Source organism: Eubalaena glacialis, chromosome 13 (assembly GCF_028564815.1).
Source record: "Eubalaena glacialis isolate mEubGla1 chromosome 13, mEubGla1.1.hap2.+ XY, whole genome shotgun sequence".
Taxonomy (NCBI): Eukaryota; Metazoa; Chordata; class Mammalia; order Artiodactyla; family Balaenidae; genus Eubalaena; species Eubalaena glacialis.
In genome coordinates, this window is record NC_083728.1 from 80327319 (window position 1) to 80350300 (window position 22982).

Here is a 22982-nt window from a genome sequence, read left to right on the forward strand (position 1 = left end):
GTCAAGCCCACTCTTTGCATGCTCTGGGATCAAGGACTTTGTTCCTTCATATATTGTGTGTCTCTCCCCTGCACTGTTAATCTCTCTACTAGGTGGTCCCCAGAAATACATAAACGTGCTCTGGAATCACCTGTGTTTAAACAAACACAGAAAGCAAATAAGAAACAAGCCTGTCCTTTGTTCTGTGCCTTTCAGCTGCTGTTTCATTTTTCTGCTCTTTTTCTAGCCCGTCTTTTTGCTTTCATTTGTTTATCTTCCCTCCAGTTGGCTCCTAACATTTTAAAAAACTTAAAAAAAATTTGAGGTAAAATTTGCAAAGCATAAAATTAACCATTTTAAAATACATACAATCTAGTGGTATTTAGTACATTCCCAATTTTGTGTAACCACTGCCTGTATCAAGTTCCAATACCTTTTCATCACCTCAAAAAAAACCCCTTACCCATTAAGCAGTCATTCTTCACTCCCTTTCCCTCAGCCCTGACAACCTCCACTTTGCTTTCTGTCTCTATGGATTTACTTATTCTGGATATTTTATACAAGTGGAATCATTAATATGTGACCTTTTTTGTCTGACTTCTTTCACTTAGCATAAAAAAGGTTCATCCATGTTGTAGCATGTGTCAGTACTTCATTCCTTTTTACGGCTGAATAATATTCCATTGAATGGAATTGTTGATCTGTTTATCTGTTGATGAGAATTCTGGTTATTTCTACCTTTTGGCTATTGTGAATAGTGCTGCTATGATATTCATGTACAGGTGTTTGTTTGAGTAACTTTTCAGTTCTTTTGGGTATATACCTAGGAGTGGATTGCTGGATCTTGTAATTCTATGTTTAACTTTTTGAGGAACCACCAAGCTGTTTTCCCCAGTGGTTGCACCTTTTTGCATTCCTACCAGCAATGTACAAGGCTTCCAATTTCTCCACATCCTTTTCAACACTTTTTTTTTTTCTTAATTGTAGCCGTTCTAGTGAGTGTAAAGTGATGTCTCCTTGAGGATTTTTTTGTTTTTGTTTATTTATTTTTTTAATTTTTAAAATTTTTATTGAAGTATAGTTGATTTACAATGCTGTGTTAGTTTCAGGTGTACAGGAAAGTGATTCAGTTATATACGCACACGTATATTTATATCTATACATGCATATGTGTATATATATTCTTTTTCAGACTCTTTTCCACTTATAGTTATTACAAGATATTGAATATAGTTCTCTGTGCCATGCAGTAGGTCCTTGTTGTTTATCTCTTACCAGATATATAACTTGCAAATATTTCCTCCCATATAGACTTCCTTTTCACTTTCTTGGTCATTTCTTTTGATGCACTAAAGTTATTAATTTCCATAAAGATCAGTTTGTCCTTATTTTCTTTTGTTGCTCGTGCTGTAGGGGTCATATATATGAATCCATTGCCAAATCCGAGGTAATGAGTTATTTCTATGTTTTCTTCTAAGAATATTATAGTTTTAGTTCTTATATTTAGGTCTTTGCTTCATTTTGAGTTTATGTTTGTGTACGATGTGAGGTCAGGGCCCAGTTTTATTCTTTGGCATGTGTAGATCCATTTGTCCCAGCCCCATTTGTTGAAAAGACGATTCTTTCTCGACTGAATGGACTTAGCACTCTTGTCAAAAGTCCATTGTCCACAGATGTGTGGGTTTATTTCTGGGTTCTGTTCCACTGCTCTATATGTCTCTCCTTAGGTCAGTACCACACTGTAGATTTGTAGTTAAGTTTTGACATCAGGAGTCCTCCTACTTTGTTCTTTTTCAATGTTGTTTTGGTTATTTTGGGTTCCTTGCAATTCCATATGAATTTGAGAAGCGGTCTTTCCATTTCTACAAAACACATTGTTGGGCTTTTGATAGGGACTGTATTGAGTTTTTAGATCACTTCGGATAGTATTGTCATCCTAACAGTATAAAGTCTTTCAGTCCATGAACACGGGCTGTCTTTCCATTTATTTATGTGGTCTTTCGTTCCTTTCAGCAATATTTTGAGTTTTCAGTGTCCAAGTGTTTTACCTTGGTTAAATTTTTTCTTACGTATTTTATTCCTTTAGAAGCTATTGAATTCCACAGTCATCAGAGAAGATACTTTGGTTGATTTTAATCTTGTTTTGTGGCCTAATGTATGGTCTGTCCTGGAGAATATTCCATGTGCACTTGAGAAAAATTTGTAGTCTCCTGTTTTTGGGTGGAATGTTCTGTATATATCTGTTAGGTCTAATGGATTATAGTGTTGTCCCAGTCCTCTATTTCCTTATTGATCTTCTATCCAGTTGTTCTATCCATTATTGAAAGTGGGGTATTGAAGTTTCCAACTGTTGTAGAATTATCTTTTCTCCCTTCAGTTTGTCAATTTTTACTTCATATGTTTTGGGCTCTGTTAGGTCCATATATGTTTATAATCATTAAGTCTTCTTGGTGGGTTAATACTTTTATCAATATATAATATCCTTTGTCTCTTGTAACAATTCTTGGCTTAAAGTCTATTTTGTCTGAGGTTAGTATAGCTACCCTTACTCTCTTTTGGTTATTATTTACATGGCATATCTTTTTCTCTTTTTTTTATGTTTTTTTTTTGGCTGTGCCACGTGGCTTGCAGGATCTTAGTTCTCCAACCAGGGATCAAACCCAGGCCCCCTACAGTGGAAGCACAGAGTCCTAACCTCTGGACCGCCAGTGAATTCCCTGGAATATCTTTTTCTATCCTTTGACTTTCAACCTCTTTTTATCTTTGGAGCTAATGTGAGTCTCTTGTAGACAACGTGGAGTTGGTTCCCTTTCTTCTTTTTTGTTTTGATCCATTCTACTTGTCTCTGCCTTTTAATTGGAGAGTTTAACCCATTTTCACTTATAATAATTACTGATAAGCAAACACTTCTGTCATTTAATTATACTTTCTATATATTTTACATCTTTTTGTTCCTCAATTTTTCCATTACTGCCGCCTTTTGTGTTTTATTGGTTTTTTTTGTGGTGTACCAATTTGATTCCTTTCTCATTTTCATTTCTGTACATTTTTAAGTTATTTTTTGGTAGTCACCCTGGGGATTGCAGTTAACCTCTTTGACTTACACCACTCTATTTGAATTAATATCACCTTTATATACAAAAACTGTGCCCCTATTCAGCTCTGTCCCGTCCCCTCTATGTTACTGTTGTCACAAATTACGAGTTTACATGTTGTGTGCCCATTAACATGGATTTTTAGTTACTTTATGCATTTGTTTTTTAAATCATATAGGGAAAAAGGAATTATAAACAAAAATTACAGTAATACTGACTTTTGTATTTAACCTATATACCTGACTTTAATTTTCCTTTTTCTTGGTTCCGTGTTTACTTGGTTTTTGTAAGCCTTTGATTAATTCTCAGAGTTCTGACAAAATGACATCTGTTGGTTTTTCCTTAATTTTTAGGTGTGTCTGTGGGGGAACAAGCCTTTGGAGTTACCTACTCTGGCGTTTTTGCTGATACCACTCGTAGTTTTTAACATTTAAAAAATTTAAGTTAAAAAATATTTTAAAAATCAAAAGTAACACTTGTACATATAAAACTTCAAATAGTACTTAGAGGCTTATAATTAAAAACTGTACTTCCTTGTCTATTTCTATCTAATTCTTATTTTCCCAAGGCAGCCACTTTTAATTCTTTTACCTTTTTCATTTATATTCTTAAATAATAGTCCCTTCCTACTATTGATTTTTTAAAAATTTCAAAATCACACACACACATACACACACACACACACACACACACACACACACACACAGCATCACTTCCCTTCCTCTTATTCTCTTGTATGGTTGTATCACACTTTCTGGTTGGACCATTATTCATTGTCATTATTGTAACTGTGTACATAGTCATATCTGCCCTATATACTAGATTATTATATTTTCATTCTTATACATTTATTCTCCTTAAGATTATTGCTGCATTTTTTAAAAATAAATTTATTTATGTTGTATTTTTGGCTGTGTTGGGTCTTTGTTGCCACGCACAGGCTTTCTCCAGCTGCGGCGAGAGGGGGCTACTCTTCATTGTGGTCCATGGGCTTCTCATTGCGGTGGCTTCTCTTGTTACGGAGCATGGGCTCTAGGTGCACGGGCTTTAGTAGTTGTGGCACGCAGGCTCAGTAGTTGTGGCTCAGGGGCTTTAGAGCGCAGGCTCAGTAGTTGTGGTGCACGGGCTTAGTTGCTCCGCAGCATTTGGGATCTTCGTGGACCAGGGCTCGAACCCGTGTCCCCTGCATTGGCAGGCGGCTTCTTAACCACTGCGCCACCAGGGAAGTCCCCTGTTGCTACATATGTTCTGATTTCTCTGTAACCATCACTGATTCCAGAACTATCAGAACTGAAAGTTGTTTTTCAGTATTCTGTGGTTGTTATTGATTCTTGGTGGCTTCTCGTGTGCCCTCTCCTTCTGCTCCACTGTGGCGTGGCTGCCCTTGAAGCCTTGCTGCAGCTCAAGTCCTGTGTCTTCCATCCACAGCCTTCCTCTGGCCAGCTTCTTGGGTTCCCTAAGTCTTGTGTCTCATGTCTTCTTATCTCTCTGCTGACTCTTGTTTTTTGGAGCACATTCTCCAGTAGCTCTTTGAGAAAGGGTGTTTTAAAGGTGGATTTTCAGACTTTTCATATCTGTGAGTCTTTATCCCATCTTCACAGTTGATTGATGCTTTGGCTGCGTGTAGAATTCTAGATGGGAGTCATTTTCTTTCAGAAAATGGAATGCATGATCCGTTGTCTTCTAGTTAAGAGTGGAACCCAAGTTTAATTTGGTTCTGAATTTGTATTATATAATCTTTCTTCACCCCTCCTAGAAACCTTAAAACCTCCAAATAAAATCCCTCTAACCATTTATTCTTTGTTCTTTTCCCCAAATTCTGTGCCTGTTTTTCTTGCTTTCTCTGCTTGTACAGAACATGTTTTCTAGTTTATCTTTGCACCAAGGATGCAGCCTTGTGGAGTCCCCAGCTTTGACTCTGGTCTCCTGTGTAAGAATTTCCTCCTAGTATCGTCCCTTCAACTTTACCTGCTCTTCCCTTGTCCTGTCCTGCTGTCAAAATAGGTTCCACAGATTCAGCAGATACTCTCAGCTCCATGTGTCACTTACCTCCTAGGATTCGCCTTTTTAGTTCATATTTGTCCTCTTTGGATTCCTTATGTTTTTGCCAACTCCATAATACATTTAAAATTATGCTTTTAAAATGTGGGGACTTCCCTGGCAGTCCAGTGGTTTAGACTCTGTGGTTCCACTGCAGCTTTGTAGGCCATATGGTTTCTTTTGCAGCTATCAGCTCTGCCATATTAAGAAAGTAGCCATAGATAATGTGTAAATGATGGGCTCCTTTAGATTTGGCCTGAGGCTGGCTGGCCTCTAGCCTAAAATATCTCAAGTCCATCCAGTGAACTTACAATCTGGGAAGGAATATTAGACACGTTGCTACTTTGCACAGTGTATTTCTGAAGCATTGATGTTCCAACAGGAAGAGCCCTTTGGGAGCACCAGTGAGGAAGAGTCTGGTACTGAGGACCATCAGAGTCTAAAATCTGTCATTGATGTTGAAGACCTCGGCAAGATTATGGATCGTATGAAGAAAGAAAAGGTACTGTAATTTTGGGAAATGGTGAGCTGGGATCCTACAGTTGGTTGACATCTAGCATCTGTATTGGTGCATAGTCCGTCTGAGCTCATAATTGGACAGTTTTATTTCTTTGCCTCCTGTTTTGAGAGTTTTATACTTTTTTTGGCCATTTTAACATGAGTTTTGTGAAAATCTTTCTCAGCCCTGTGGAAGTGAGCTTGTAGTAGAATAGACATAACTGAGGAAAGGGTAGATGGTTAGAGGGACTTTCCTCAGTGTTGTGGCTGAAGATGACAGGATGAGCAGCATGATGAGATTGGTGTTGAGATTCCCAGTGGAACCCTCATGTAAAAGTGCTTCCCTGTGGTAGACCGAGTGGTGTTGGGCTTAGGGATGGCATGGTGGTCTGTGGGTGTTGAGGTCAGCTTAGGTGGAGGCCCTAGGAATCTAGGAAATGTTCATCTAGGTTGTCATTGTCTTAGTTACTCGAAGAGTAAGAGAATGTATGGTGTAGTAGGATTTTATGCAGAGTCTAATGATCTAAAATTGAAATAACATTATATATACAATAATATAAAAATATAAAGTCTCAATTTATGTGTGAGTTTTGGGAAATGAGAATATCCTAAGGTAAAAATGTATCGAATGCATAAGTCTTAGAAACAAAAGAAGCAAACTGTGGAAGAATCCAGGAAAACCTATGATAAAATTAACACAAACTCAAATGAAACAGTTCAGTAAGGCAGCAGGCCATAGTAAGGTAAAAAGTCAGCGCCCTTTATATTCCCAGATAATAACCAGTTAGAAGCTGTGCTGGGAGAGGACCCCATTTACAGCAGCTACATAAAAAATTTAAAAATAAATAAATAAAAAATAAAAAAATAAAGAATAAGCATGCACATAGGGATACACTTCTGAAGAAATAATCTTAAGTCTCTATGAGGAAGACTTTAAAACATTCCTGGAAGATGTAAAAGTGCCTTGAACAAATGACAAGACCTTCCTCGTTTTTAGATATGGTGACTCAGTATTGTAATGCTGTCAGTTCTTTTAAGTTAATACATACATTTGATGCAATCCCATTAAAATTCCAGTAAGGTATTTTTTTTTGGAGCTAGACTGGTTGATTCATGTGGAAAAATAAACATGCAAGGGTAGTTAGGGAAACTTTGGCAAAAGTCATAATGAGAAAGGCTAGCCCTACCAGGTATTTAAACTTACTACAAGGCATCTGTAACTGACACTGTGGTACTGGCTTCCGATGAGACAGACAGACCAATGCAACAGAATAAAATTCCAGGAATGGATCCAAGAATATACGGAATTTCATATACGATAAAGGGGTGTCTCTTTTCCCCAGGGGGAAGATACACTTTTAAGATAAATGATGTTGACAACTGGCTAGCTACTCGTGAAAAGATAAGTTGGCTCTGAACCTCATAAATACATCAGGATAAACTCCAATCTGAGTTAGATCTCCAATCAGAGATATAAATGTTGAAAAATATGTAAATAATAGAATAAGATGCATTATTTAAAACTTGAAGAAAGATTTTGTATATGATCTGAAATCTGGAAACAATAAAACTTTGAATGTCAGTGATTTTTAAAAAAATTCACGTGGCTATAAACAAAATCAAAAGACAAATGATAAAGTGAGGGAAAATATTTGCCCCTTATACTATAAAGAAGGAGTTAATTTTTCTACCATACACAGCACTCTTAAAAATTGAATGAAAAAAAAAAACTTTAATAGAAAAAAAATAGGAAAAACTCATGAATAGGCGAGTCTCAGAAAAAGCTCTACAAATAGACTTTAAACGTATGAAAAAACCCTCAAATTCACTCATAATAAAGGACATGCAAATTAAAACTACACTGATATACATTTCTCACCTAGAAAAATAGCAGAAATTCAAAAGTTGGACAACGCACAATTGGTGAGGCTCTGTGGAAACAGGCACCCATACCTTTCTGATGGGAGTCCAGAATGATATACCTGTATGCAGGGGCTTTTGGCAGTCTTTACCAAATTCACACGCATTTATGCGTGATCCAGCAGGCCCAGATGTATAAATTTGCCTTGAAGATACATCTTCACAAATACAAAACAGCATCTGCACAAGGTTATGCCTTGCAGCAAGTATAACAAACAGCTGTTGGATACTGGCTGAAAAAAGCATGATGTACCCACACAGTATAATATTGTTGTACAGCTGTGAAAAATAATAAAGTGGATCCATATGCATTAATGTGATTTCCAGGTGGTATGATTTGGAGGCTGATATGAACCTAAGATTTTAAAAGATGTATGTTTATTGTCATGTTACATTTGCAAATTTATAATTTAAGTGTGTGTGTGTATGAATAATATTTTGTGGCTGTGTTTGTGGAAAGGACCTTTCATGTTCTGACACCAACTAACACCCAGTTAATTCAAATGACCTGCAGTTCAATTCAGTTCTGGCACTACCTGGAGTTAGTGTCAGACCCCACAGGTTTAGGGGATAGTCCTGTGCAAGACTGTCCCCACTTCAGTGGTAGCTGTAAGTCTAAGGGTCCACTTGGACTTCCGACCAACTGGCCATAAGTATGGGGGTTCTCATGTCCGATCCCCTCACATTAGATAATTTGCTAGGATGACTCAGAACTCACTGAAAGCACTGTACAAATCTCCCTTGATTTACAATGGTGTTATGTCCCAATAAACCCATTTTAAGTTGAAAGTTTTCTAAGTCAAAAACATATTTAATATACCTAACCTAGCAAATCTCAAAGCTTAGCCTAACCTACCTTAAACATACTCAGAACACTTAAATTAGCCTACATTTGGGCAAAATCATCTAACATAAAGCCTATTTTATAATAAAGTGTTGAATGTTTCATGTAATTTATTGAATAGCATACTGAAAGTGAAAGAGTGGTTATATGGGTACAGAATGGTTTTGAGTGTATTGGTTGTTTATGCTTCTTCGTGATTGTGTGGCTGACTGGGAACCTTGGCTTGCTGGCATCACAAGAGTGTATTGTACTGCATATGGCAAGCCTGGGAAAAGATCAAAACTCAAAATTCGAAGTAAGGTGTCTACTAAATTTGTATCGCTTTTGCAACATCGAACCATTATAAGTCAGGGACTTATGGTTACAGTTTTGTAGTGAAGGATACAAATCAGAAACCACCAAATGGAAAGGAAGCATAGGGCAAGATCTGAGAGTGGAGGGTTGGGGAAGAGACCCAGAGTTTCTGTGCCCCCTCCTCGTGGAATCTGGGCACATCACCCTCCCACCCCATCAATGTGTTCACCACCTAGGAAGCTCTACTGAGCTTTATTTTTTACTTTATAAATTTATTTATTTATTTATTTATTTTTGGCTGCGTTGAGTCTTCGTTGTGGTGCGCGGGCTTCTCATTGCAGTGGCTTCTCTTGTTGCGGAGCATGGGCTCTAGGCGCGTGGGCTTCAGTAGTTGTGGCACGTGGGCTTCAGTAGTTGTGGCACATGGGCTCAGTAGTGGCTTGCGGGCTCCAGAGCGCTGGCTCAGTTGTTGTGGTGCACAGGCTTAGTTGCTCCATAACATGTGGGATCTTCCTGGACCAGGGCTCAAACCCGTGTCCCCTGTGTTGGCAGGTGGATTCTTAACCACTGCGCCACCAGGGAAGCCCTCTACTGAGCTTTAGCATCCAGAATTTTTATTGGGGTTTTATTATGTAGGCATGATTAATTAGATCATTGGCCAGGTGTTTGAACTCAATCTCCAGCCAACCTCCCCTCCCCCTCATGTCCCTGGAGATCCAGCTGGCCCAAAGTTGCATTACGTGATTGTCTTCTGGTGACCAGCTCTCTTCCTGAAGCTATCTAGGGGCCCACTGTGAGTCACCTCATTAGCATAACAAAGACACTTCTGTCTCTTTAGGAAATGCCAGGGTTTTTTGAAGCTCTGTGCCAGGAGCTAGGGACAAAGACCAGATGTATTCTTTATTATGCCACAGACCTAGAAACAAACAGAGTAAGCACTCAGATCTTGTTTTCTAAAATCATTCCCCTACTAAAAGGAACTAGGGCTCCTTGAAGAAATGGCTGATTCCAGGTTGGGGAAGGGAGTGTAACAGATGAGCCTGGGACGTCTTGTTGAGTAGGTAGGTCCTCAGTGTCTAAAGGATATAGGAACCAGCTTGAGGAGTTTCCCACAGGCCAAATATGGGGCAGTTTGAACATCAAAAATCAACATAATGATTATACAGTGAACATAATGGATATTACATCAAATTAAAAAAAAATCCTTGTGCTACTCAAAAAAAAAAAGGGAGGCACTGGAGAAAGTCTTTTTTTGGACTTTTTTTTTTTTTCTTTTTAACATCTTTATTGGACTATAATTGCTTTACAATGGTGTGTTAGTTTCTGCTGTATAATAAAGTGAATCAGCTATACATATACATATATCCCCATATCTCCTCCCTCTTGCGTCTCCCTCCCACCCTCCCTATCACACCCCCTGGGTGGACACAAAGCACCAAGCTGATCTCCCTGTGTTATGTGGCTGCTTCCCACTAGCTATTTTACATTTGGTAGTGTATATAAGTCCATGCCACTCTCTCACTTTGTCCCAGCTTACCCTTCCCCCTCCCTGTGTGCTCAAGTCCATTCTCTACGTCTGCATCTTTATTCCTGTCCTGCCCCTAGGTTTTTCAGAACCTTTTTTTTTCTTTTTAGATTCCATATATATGTGTTAGCATACAGTATTTGTTTTTCTCTTTCTGACTTACTTCAATCTGTATGACAGACTCTAGGTCCATCTACCTCACTATAAATAACTCAATTTCGTTTCTTTTTATGGCTGAGTAATATTCCATTGTATATATGTGCCACATCTTCTTTATCCATTCATCTGTCAGTGGACATTTAGGTTGCTTCCATGTCCTGGCTATTGTAAATAGAGCTGCAATGAACATTGTGGTACCTGACTCTTTATGAATTATGGTTTTCTAAGGGTATATGCCCTGTAGTGGGATTGCTGGGTCATATGGTAGTTCTATTTTTAGTTTTTTAAGGAACCTCCGTACTGTTCTCCATAGTGGCTGTATCAATTTACATTCCCACCAACAGTGCAAGAGGGTTCCCTTTTCTTCACACCTTCTCTAGCATTTATTGTTTGTAGATTTTTTTGATGATGGCCATTCTGACTGGTGTGAGGTGATACCTCATTGTAGTTTTGATTTGCATTTCTCTAATGATTAGTGATGTTGAGCATCCTTTCATGTGTTTGTTGGCAATCTGTATATCTTCTTTGGAGAAATGTCTATTTAGGTCTTCTGCCCATTTTTGGAATGGGTTTTTTTTTTTTTATATTGAGCTGTATGAGCTGCTTGTAAATTTTGGAGATTGATCCTTTGTCAGTTGCTTCATTTGCAAATTCTTTCTCCCATTCTCTTTTTGCTTTTAATTTTTGAATTTTATTTTATTTATTTTTTTATACAGCAGGTTCTTATTGGTCATCAATTTTATACACATCAGTGTATACATGTCAATCCCAATCGCCCAATTCATCCCACCACCACCACCACCCCCTACTTTCCCCCCATGGTGTCCATAACGTTTGTTCTCTACATCTGTGTCTCAATTTTTGCCCTGCAAACCGGTTCATCTGTACCATTTTTCTAGGTTCCACATATATGCGTTAATATACAATATTTTTCTCTTTCTGACTTACTTCACTCTGTATGACAGTCTCTAGATCCATCCATGTCTCAACAAATGACCCAATTTTGTTCCTTTTTATGGCTGAGTAATATTCCATTGTATATATGTACAACATCTTCTTTATCTGTTCGTCTGTCGATGGGCATATAGGTTGCTTCCATGACCTGGCTATTGTAAATACTGCTGCAATGAACATTGGGGTGCATGTGTCTTTTTGAATTATGGTTTTCTCTGGGTATATGCCCAGTAGTGGGATTGCTGGATCATATGGTAGTTCTATTTTTAGTTTTTTAAGGAACCTCCATACTGTTCTCCATAGTGACTGGATCAATTTACATTCCCACCAACAGTGCAAGAGGGTTCCCTTTTCTCCACACCCTCTCCAGCATTTGTTGTTTGTAGATTTTCTGATGATGCCCATTCTTACTGGTGTGAGGTGATACCTCATTGTAGTTTTGATTTGCATTTCTCTAATAATTAGTGATGTTGAGCATCTTTTCATGTGCTTCTAGGCCATCTGTATGTCTTCTTTGGAGAAATGTCTTAATTTAGGTCTTCTGCCCATTTTTGGATTGGGTTATTTGTTTTTTTAATATTGAACTGCATGACCTGTTTATATATTTTGGCGATTAATCTTTTGTCCGTTGATTCGTTTGCGAATATTTTCTCCCATTCTGAGGGTTGTCTTTTCGTCTTGTTTATGGTTTCCTTTGCTGTGCAAAAGCTTTGAAGTTTCATTAGGTCCCATTTGTTTATTTTTGTTTTTATTTCCATTACTCTAGGAGGTGGATCAAAAAAGATCTTGCTGTGAGTTATGTCAAAGAGTGTTCTTCCTATGTTTTCCTCTAAGAGGTTTGTAGTGTCTGGTCTTACATTTAGGTCTCTACTCCATTTTGAGTTTATTTTTGTGTATGGTGTTAGGGAGTGTTGTAATTTCATTCTTTTACATGTAGCTGTCCAGTTTTCCCAGCACCACTTATTGAAGAGACTGTCTTTTCTCCATTGTATATCCTTGCCTCCTTTGTCATAGATTAGTTGACCATAGGTGCGTGGGTTTATCTCTGGGCTTTCTATCTTGTTCCACTGATGTATATTTCTGTTTTTGTGCCAGTACCATAATGTCTTGATTACTGTAGCTTTGTAGTATAGTCTGAAGTCAGGGAGTCTGATTCCTCCAGCTCTGTTTTTTTTCCCCTCAAGACTGCTTTGGCTATTCGGGGTCTTTTGTTTCTCCATACAAATTTTAAGATTTTTTGTTCTAGTTCCGTTAAAAATGCCATTGGTAATTTGATAGGGATTGCATTGAATCTGTAGATTGCTTTGGGTAGTATAGTCATTTTCACAATATTGTTTCTTCCAATCCAAGAACATGGTTTATCTCTCCATCTGTTTGTATCATCTTTAATTTCTTTCATCAGTGTCTTATAGTTTTCTGCATACAGGTCTTTTGTCTCCCTAGGTAGGTTTATTCCTAGGTATTTTATTCTTTTTGTTGCAATGGTAAATGGAATGTTTCCTTAATTTCTCTTTCAGATTTTTCATCATTAGTGTATAGGAATGCAAGAGATCTCTGTGCATTAATTTTGTATCCTGCAACTTTACCAAATTCATTGATTAGCTCTAGTAGTTTTCTGGTGGCATCTTTAGGATTCTCTATGTATAGTATCATGTCATCTGCAAACAGTGACAGTTTTACTTCTTCTTTTCCAATTTGTATTCCTTTTATTTCTTTTTCTTCTCTGATTGCCATGGCTAGGACTTCCAAAACTATGTTGAATAATAGTGGCAAGAGTGGACATCCTTGTCTTGTTCCTGTTCTTAGAGGAAATGCTTTCAGTTTTTCACCATTGAGAATGATGTTTGCTGTGGGTTTGTCGTATATGGCGTTTATTATGTTGAGGTAGGCTCCCTGTATGCCCACTTTCTGGAGAGTTTTTATCATAAATGGGTGTTGAATTTTGTCAAAAGCTTTTTCTGCATCTATTGAGATGATCATATGGTTTTTCTTCTTCAATTTGTTAATATGGTGTATCACATTGATTGATTTGCGTATATTGAAGAATCCTTGCATCCCTGGGATAAATCCCACTTGATCATGGTGTATGATCCTTTTAATGTGTTGTTGGATTCTGTTTGCTAGTATTTTGTTGAGTATTTTTGCATCTATATTCATCAGTGATGTTGGTCTGTAATTTTCTTTTTTTGTAGTATCTTTGTCTGGTTTTGGTATCAGGGTGATGGTGGCCCCATAGAATGAGTTTGGGAGTGTTCCTTCTTCCGCAATTTTTTGGAAGAGTTTGAGAAGGATGGGTGTTAGCTCTTCTCTAAATGTTTGATAGAATTCACCTGTGAAGCCTTCTGGTCCTGAACTTTTGTTTGTTGGAAGATTTTTAATCACAGTTTCAATTTCATTACTTGTGATTGGTCTGTTCATATTTTCTATTTCTTCCTGGTTCAGTCTTGGAAGGTTATACCTTTCTAAGAATTTGTCCATTTCTTCCAGGTTGTCCATTTTATTGGCATAGAGTTGTTTGTAGTAGTCTCTTAGGATGCTTTGTATTTCTGTGGTGTCTGTTGTAACTTCTCCCTTTTCATTTCTAGTTTTATTGATTTGAGTCCTCTCCCTCTTTTTCTTGATGAGTCTGGCTAATGGTTTATCAATTTTGTTTATCTTCTCAAAGAACCAGCTTTTAGTTTTATTGATCTTTGCTGTTGTTTTGTTTCTATTTCATTTATTTCTGCTCTGATCTTTATGATTCCTTTCCTTCTGCTCACTTTCGGTTTTGTTTGTTCTTCTTTTTCTAGTTCCTTTAGGTGTAAGGTTAGATTGTTTATTTGAGATTTTTCTTGTTTCTTGAGGTAGGCTTGTATTGCTATAAACTTCCCTCTTAGAACTGCTTTTGCTGCATCCCATAGGTTTTGTATCGTCATGTTTTCATTGTCATTTGTCTCTAGGTATTTTTTGATTTCCTCTTTGATTTCTTCAGTGATCTCTTGGTTATTTAGTAATGTATTGTTTAGCCTCCATGTGTTTGTTTTTTTTACGTTTTTTTCCCTGTAATTCATTTCTAATCTCATAGCATTGTGGTCAGAAAAGATGCTTGATATGATTTCAATTTTCTTAAATTTACTGAGGCTTGATTTGTGACCCAAGATTTGATCTATCCTGGAGAATGTTCTGTGCGCACTTGAGAAGAAATTGTAATCTGCTGTTTTTGGATGGAATGTCCTATAAATATCAATGAAATCTATCTGGTCTGTTGTGTCATTTAAAGCTTCTGTTTCCTTATTTATTTTCATTTTGGATGATCTGTCCATTGGTGTAAGTGAGGTGTTAAAGTCCCCCACTATTATTGTGTTACTGTTGATTTCCTCTTTTATAGCTGTCAGCATTTGCCTTATGGATTGAGGTGCTCCTATGTTGGGTGCATGTATGTTTATAATTGTTATATCTTCTTCTTGGATTGATCCCTTGATCATTATGTAGTGTCCTTCCATGTCTCTTGTAAGGAGGAAATCTTTACAGAAGGTTTCCAGATTATAAATAAAGAAGGCATGATAGAATTAGGAAATTACCTGTTTGCAGTCCCTAGTGTAATAATTGATTTAAGCAAGGATTAGGTGAAATGTATTTGAGGAACAGATATTGACATAGTCTCAAAACATCATGCCAGGAACTAAACCACTTAGACGTGCCAAAAATAAATAAATCAGTGGGGAAAAAAAAGTCCCCCGTAGATTATTTACTAAGCATAAAGGGAAAAATGTACCTTTACAAAGAATCAAATTTAACATCATCATTTATGTTACAACTTGACCTTATGTACCTCCTGATATGCTGTGTAGCAAGGTGCATATGACATCATCTATGCAATTTTGTGTCAAAAAAGTTTAGCCTGAATCTAATGGGGAAACAATCAGACAAATCCAGAACGTGGGGCAGTCTAGGAGACAACAGGCCAGACTCTTTAAAGAGTTATGTTGTAGACAGTAACAACCACAATAAAACGTGGGGTGTGGGTACTGTTCTAAGATTTTAAAAGACTAATGAAATATAAACAAATGCATTGTATAAACTTTGATCTTGAATCGGAGAGAAAAAGCCATTGTCTGGACATTTGAGGACATTTGAATTGAATTTTCTATTAGGTAATATTAGATTTATGTTAATTTTTAAAATTGTAATAATGGTGTTATAGTTCTGTAGGTTCATATCTTTTTCTTGGAGATGAATTTTACAGTAGTTTAAGGGTGAGGTGCTGTGGTGTCTGCAACATACTTTCAAGTGGTTCAGCAAAATTTTGTTTTTATACATAACACACACATACATACATGTGTATTACAAGTGTTTGTGTGTGTGTGTGTGTTTATAGATAGATATTGATCAAGCAAAAGTAGTGAATCTAGGTGAAGGGAATGTGGGTCTTCATTGTACTTTTCAACTTTTCTGAAGTTTTCAAGATAAAGAGTGTCAGGGGAACTATTTTCCCATGCCCACAAAACAAAATAAAACAAAATAAAAGGCCCACAAAACAAAATAAAACAAACAAAAAAACTAGTATCAACTGGATTATGAATTATTTATGATATTGCCATATGAGAATACCATTTTTTGATAGGACTAGTTGGTGAATAACTAGTTTTGAATTATATAAAAGTCTTGAGTACTTATTATATCTGTAAAACATGAAGACCTTCTAATTTTACTCTGGGTAGACTCATACGATAGCAAATGGTAATTTAAGGAAACAAATTTAACGATTATTTATTTAATTTTGACTAGTTAAAATGTTTTTCACTATAGGGACTTCCCTGGCTGTCCAGTGGTTTAGACTCTGTGCTTCCACTGCAGGGGGCGTGGGTTTGATCCCTGGTTGGGGGACTAAGATCCCACAAGCTGAGTGGCTCAGCCAAAAAAAATTAAATTAAATTAAATTAAAAAAAAGTTTTTTTTCACTGTAAATTAACATACTTGTAGTAATGAAAATTTGGAAAATAGGGAAAGGGCAAAAACCTACCAGTAATTCCATCTCCTCAGAAAAAATCACTATTAGTAATTAAATAAATATTGGAATATTTATTTAAATTTTATTTCACATGCACCTAAATTTCTATGTTTTTTAAAATTAATTAATTAATTTATTTATGGCTACTTTGGGTTTTCGTTGCTGTGTGCAGGCTTTCTCTAGTTTCAGAGAGCGCGGGCTACTCTTCGTTGCGGTGTGCGGGCTTCTCATTGTGGTGGCTTCGCTTGTTGTGGAGCAGGGGCTCTAGGTGCATGGACTTCAGTAGTTGTGGCACGCGGGCTCAGTAGTTGTGGCTCGCTGGCTCTAGAGCGCAGGCTCAGTAGTTGTGGTGCACGGGCTTAGTTGCTCCGCGGCATGTGGGATCCTCCTGGACCAGGGCTCAAACCCATGTCCCCTGCATTGGCAGGCAGATTCCTAACCACTGTGCCACCAAGGAAGTCCCTAAATCTCTATTTTATTATAAAAATGTTTATCATATTTTTCAGACAGTCTTTATAACTTTATTTAAAAAATCTTACAGAAAAATCTTTCTAAAGTAATAAATACTGGTATAGTCTATGTTACAACAAGGATTACTTTTGGGAAGTTATCATAAAAGGTGCTTTATTTTGAGTTTTACTGTCCTTTTTCAACCTGCATGGGAGGGGGACCCCTTCCCCTGTCTTGGGATGAAAACTCTGGTGGACTCCATGACTTTTCTGGTCATTTTTGGTCATAAAGTATGACAGGCACTTTAAGGTACAAAGTCTTAATTTGGCGGTAGAATGTCCAGTCCTATGTAATACTAAATAAACGAAGTCAAAGTTTCCAGTTTAATTCAAAGTGAAACTTCTCCCGTCCTTACTGTCTGCTCTCTGGCCTATTTGCTAGTAGCTATTTTATAATATCTCCTTAGGGTTTGGGGCGTGGGTGGGGGAAGCAGGAGATAAAGAGAAGTGGGAAAGTTCTTACTTGGCACTGTCACAAGAGGACTTTGTGCTCTCTCATTGTCAGGTGTTTAAACTTGACTCTTCTTCCAGGCAGCGTGTTTAGTGCTCCTTTGGAAACATTGTCCATGGGTGTCTCCGGACCTGGCACCTTGCACTGAGCACGTTTACTCTGAGAAGTGTGCTTCTGATGGTCCTCACTCCATCCTCGGAGCCCTGTACCTCTGGTTTCCCCTCTTTTGAGGTTTTTCTTCTGTTCCCCTGTCTGGTTGCCCAATGGGCCAGGATTGAAGATCTCCCCCACCCCTGCCCCGCTCCCAAGGGAATGCTCCTGAGTTCTTTATTCTGGGAGCACAGGCCGGTTCCTCTCCAGCAGCAGTGCTCACTTGCTAAAGCAACTAGTCAGGTCTTCTGCTCTCTAGATTTCCTGGGCAGGAGTCATTCACCAGTCTGAGTGCAGGGGATACATAGCGGCTTCTTTGAGGTTCCTGGGGTTTGAGGTGAGAACACAGCCCTCCACCCCCAAACATCTCTTCATTTGAGGCACATGAAGGAGCTCAAAATACCTTTCTAACATTCTCTGAAGAAATCCTCAAAAATCCTCTCTTGTTATCTCCATACTCTCTACCCTTTCATATCCTTGATGTCAGGGAGGCACTTTTCAAGTTCAAACTTGTTCTCAGATATTTCCTTTGAAAATTTAAATTTTTTTTTTTTTTTTTTTAATTTATCTTTTGGCTGTGCTGCGTGGCATGTGGGATCTTAGTTCCCCGACCAGGGATCGAACCCGTGCCCCCTGCATTGGAAGCGCAGAGTCTTAACCACTGGACCACCAGGGAAGTCCCATCCTTTGAAAATTTATAACTTGATCTGACCCTCTCCTTGGAGTTTCATTTAATTTAATACCCTGTTTACATATGTTTAAAAAACTCAAAGAATACAGTCCCCTGTCCCTATTCTTCCTAAATGTACTTTCACAGGTAACTGCAGTTTACACTTTGACACTATTCTTCCAGGTATTTTACTGCCTTTACAAACATACCTGCATTTTGGTATAACTTCGTTTTTTGGGCTACACAGGTGGAATAATTTTGTACTCCAAGTCTACAGACTACTTTTTTCCATTTAACATGACAGCTTTCCAGTTCTGTGATAGAGATCTGCCTAATTAATTTTAATGTTTATGTAGTAGTCCACAATTATGTCCCATAGTTATTTGACTCTTGTTGATTAACATTTAGGTGTTTTCTGATTTCTATAATGAGCACTCTTTTTTTTTTTTTTAAACCTATTTTAATTCCTGAATTGTACTTTTTTTTTTTCTTTTTTTTTTTTTGGTTGTGCCACGTGGCTTGTGGGAGTTCCCTGACCAGGGATTGAACCTGGGCCACAGCAATGACAGTGCTCAATCCTAACCACTAGACCACCAGGGAACTCCCTATAATGAACACTCTTGCTCTTATATTTTTCATGACTGATAAATTTATCTTGAGTAAATTTGTAAAATTGAAATTTCTGGATCAAAGAGAATTTTATAATTTTTTTTTTTTTTTTTTAAACATCTTTATTGAAGTATAATTGCTTTACAATGGTGTGCTAGCTTCTGCTTTACAACAAAGTGAATCAGTTACACATATACATATGTTGCCATATCTCTTCCCTCTTGCATCTCCCTCCCTCCCACCCTCCCTATCCCACCCCTCTAGGTGGTCACAAAGCACCGAGCTGATCTCCCTGTGCTATGCGGCTGCTTCCCACTAGTTATCTATTTTACATTTGGTAGTGTATATATGTCCATGACACTCTCTCACCCTGTCACATCTCCCCCTCCCCATATCCTCAAGTCCATTCTCTAGTAGGTCTGTGTCTTTATTCCCATCTTGCCACTAGGTTCTTCATGACCTCTTTTTTTTTTTTTTCCCTTAGATTCCATATATATGTGTTAGCATACTGTATTTGTTTTTCTCTTTCTGACTTACTTCACTCTGTATGACAGACTCTAACTCCATCCACCTCATTACAAACACCTCCATTTCATTTCTTTTTATGGCTGAGTAATATTCCATTGTATATATGTGCCACATCTTCTTTATCCATTCATCCGATGATGGACACCTAGGTTGCTTCCATGTCCTGGCTATTGTAAACAGAGCTGCAATGAATATTTTGGTACATGACTCTTTCTGAATTATGGTTTTCTCAGGGTATATGCCCAGTAGTGGGATTGCTGGGTCATATGGTAGTTCTATTTTTAGTTTTTTAAGGAACCTCCATACTGTTCTCCATAGTGGCTGTATCAATTTACATTCCCACCAACAGTGCAAGAGTGTTCCCATTTCTCCACACCCTCTCCAGCATTTATTGTTTCTAGATTTTTTGATGATGGCCATTCTGACCGGTGTGAGATGATACCTCATTGTAGTTTTGATTTGCATTTCTCTAATGATTACTGATGTTGAGCATTCTTTCATGTGTCTGTTGGCAATCTGTATATCTTCTTTGGAGAAATGTCTATTTAGGTCTTCTGCCCATTTTTGGATTGGGTTGTTTGTTTTTTTGTTATTGAGCTGCATGAGCTGCTTGTAAATCTTGGAGATTAATCCTTTGTCCGTTGCTTCATTTGCAAATATTTTCTCCCATTCTGAGGGTTGTCTTTTGGTCTTGTTTATGGTTTCCTTTGCTGTGCAAAAGCTTTTAAGTTTCATTAGGTCCCATTTGTTTATTTGTGTTTTTATTTCCATTTCTCTAGGACCTGGGTCAAAAAGGATCTTGCTGTGATTTATGTCATACAGTGTTCTGCCTATGTTTTCCTCTAAGAGTTTGATAGTGTCTGGCCTTACACTTAGGTCTTTAATCCATTTTGAGTTTATTTTTGTGTATGGTGTTAGGGAGTGTTCTAATTTCATACTTTTACATGTACCTGTCCAATTTTCCCAGCACCACTTATTGAAGAGGCTGTCTTTTCTCCACTGTATATGCTTGCCTCCTTTATCAAAGATAAGGTGACCATATGTGCGTGGGCTTATCTCTGGGCTTTCTATCCTGTTCCATTGATCTATATTTCTGTTTTTGTGCCAGTACCAAACTGTCTTGATTACTGTAGCTTTGTAATATAGTCTGAAGTCAGGGAGCCTGATTCCTCCAGCTCCATTTTTCGTTCTCAAGATTGCTTTGGCTATTCGGGGTCTTTTGTGTTTCCATACAAATTGTGAAATTTTTTGTTCTAGTTCTGTGAAAAATGCCAGTGGTAGTTTGATAGGGATTGCATTGAATCTGTAGATTGCTTTGGGTAGCAGAGTCATTTTCACAATGTTGATTCTTCCAATCCAAGAACATGGTATATCTCTCCATCTATTTGTATCATCTTTAATTTCTTTCATCAGTGTCCTATAATTTTCTGCATACAGGTCTTTTGTCTCCTTAGGTAGGTTTATTCCTAGGTATTTTATTCTTTTTGTTGCAATGGTAAACGGGAGTGTTTTCTTAATTTCACTTTCAGATTTTTCATCATTAGTATACAGGAATGCAAGAGATTTCTGTGCATTAATTTTGTATCCTGCTACTTTACCAAATTCATTGATTAGCTCTAGTAGTTTTCTGGTAGTATCTTTTGGATTCTCTATGTATAGTATCATGTCATCTGCAAACAGTGACAGCTTTACTTCTTCTTTTCCGATTTGGATTCCTTTTATTTCTTTTTCATCTCTGATTGCTGTGGCTAACACTTCCAAAACTATGTTGAATAATAATGGTGAGAGTGGGCAACCTTGTCTTGTTCCCGATCTTAGTGGAAATGGTTTCAGTTTTTCACCATTGAGGACAATGTTGGCTGTGGGTTTGTCATATACGGCCTTTATTATGTTGAGGAAAGTTCCCTCTATGCCTACTTTCTGCAGGACTTTTATCATAAATGGGTGTTGAATTTTGTCGAAAGCTTTCTCTGCATCTATTGAGATGATCATATGGTTTTTCTCCTTCAATTTGTTAATATGATGTATCACGTTGATTGATTTGCGTATATTGAAGAATCCTTGCATTCCTGGAATAAACCCCACTTGATCATGGTGTATGATCCTTTTAATGTGCTGTTGGATTCTGTTTGCTAGTATTTTGTTGAGGATTTTTGCATCTATGTTCATCAGTGATATTGGCCTGTAGTTTTCTTTCTTTGTGACATCTTTGCCTGGTTTCGGTATCAGGGTGATGGTGGCCTCGTAGAATGAGTTGGGGAGTGTTCCTCCCTCTGCAATATTTTGGAAGAGTTTGAGAAGGATAGGTGTTAGCTCTTCTCTAAATGTTTGATAGAATTCGCCTGTGAAGCCATCTGGTCCTGGGCTTTTGTGTGTTGGAAGATTTTTAATCACAGTTTCAATTTCAGTGCTTGTGATTGGTCTGTTCATATTTTCTATTTCTTCCTGGTTCAGTCTCGGCAGGTTGTGCATTTCTAAGAATCTGTCCATTTCTTCCAGGTTGTCCATTTTATTAGCATAGAGTTGCTTGTAGTAATCTCTTATGATCGTTTGTATTTCTGCAGTGTCAGTGGTTACTTCTCCTTTTTCATTTCTAATTCTATTAATTTGAGTCTTCTCCTTTTTTCTCTTGATGAGTCTGGCTAATGGTTTATCAATTTTGTTTATCTTCTCAAAGAACCAGCTTTTAGTTTCATTGATTTTTGCTATTGTTTCCTTCATTTCTTTTTCATTTATTTCTGATCTGATCTTTATGATTTCTTTCCTTCTGCTAGCTTTGGGGTTTTTTTGTTCTTCTTTCTCTAATTGCTTTAGGTGCAAGGTTAGGTTGTTTATTCGAGATGTTTCCTGTTTCTTGATGTAGGCTTGTATTGCTATAAACTTCCCTCTTAGAACTGCTTTTGCTGCATCCCATAGGTTTTGGATCGTCGTGTCTCCATTGTCATTTGTTTCTAGGTATTTTTTGATTTCCCCTTTGATTTCTTCAGTGATCACTTCGTTATTAAGTAGTGTATTGTGTAGCCTCCATGTGTTTGTATTTTTTACAGATCTTTTCCTGTAATTGATATCTAGTCTCATAGCGTTGTGGTCGGAAAAGATACTTGATACGATTTCAATTTTTTTAAATTTACCAAGGCTTGATTTGTGACCCAAGATATGATCTATCCTGGAGAATGTTCCATGAGCACTTGAGAAAAATGTGTATTCTGTTGTTTTTGGGTGGAATGTCCTATAAATACCAATTAAGTCCATCTTGTTTAATGTATCATTTAAAGCTTGTGTTTCCTTATTTATTTTCATTTTGGATGATCTGTCCATTGGTGAAAGTGGGGTGTTAAAGTCCCCTACTATGATTGTGTTACTGTCGATTTCCCCTTTTATGGCTGTTAGTATTTGCCTTATGTATTGAGGTGCTCCTATGTTGGGTGCATAAATATTTACAATTGTTATACCTTCCTCTTGGATCGATCCCTTGATCATTATATAGTGTCCGTCTTTGTCTCTTGTAATTGTCTTTATTTTAAAGTCTATTTTGTCTGATATGAGAATTGCTACTCCAGCTTTCTTTTGATTTCCATTTGCATGGAATATCTTTTTCCATCCCCTCACTTTCAGTCTGTATGTGTCTCTAGGTCTGAAGTGGGTCTCTTGTAGACAGCATATATATGGGTCTTGTTTTTGTATCCATTCAGCCAGTCTGTGTCTTTTGGTGGGAGCATTTAATCCATTTACATTTAAGGTAATTATCGATATGTATGTTCCTATTC

General features: G+C 37.5%; 1 protein-coding gene across 4 annotated transcripts in view; it reads left to right on the forward strand.

Annotated features, from left to right (window-relative positions):
- Positions 1–22982, forward strand: part of LOC133103452 (S-adenosyl-L-methionine-dependent tRNA 4-demethylwyosine synthase TYW1) — a 216153-nt gene that overhangs the window by 13093 nt on the left and 180078 nt on the right. For all 4 annotated transcript variants that reach the window (XM_061208851.1, XM_061208852.1, XM_061208850.1 and 1 more), the window contains one exon: positions 5497–5616. In XM_061208851.1, coding sequence (XP_061064834.1) covers positions 5497–5616 — 120 coding nt within the window. The remainder of the gene's footprint in view (positions 1–5496; positions 5617–22982) is intronic.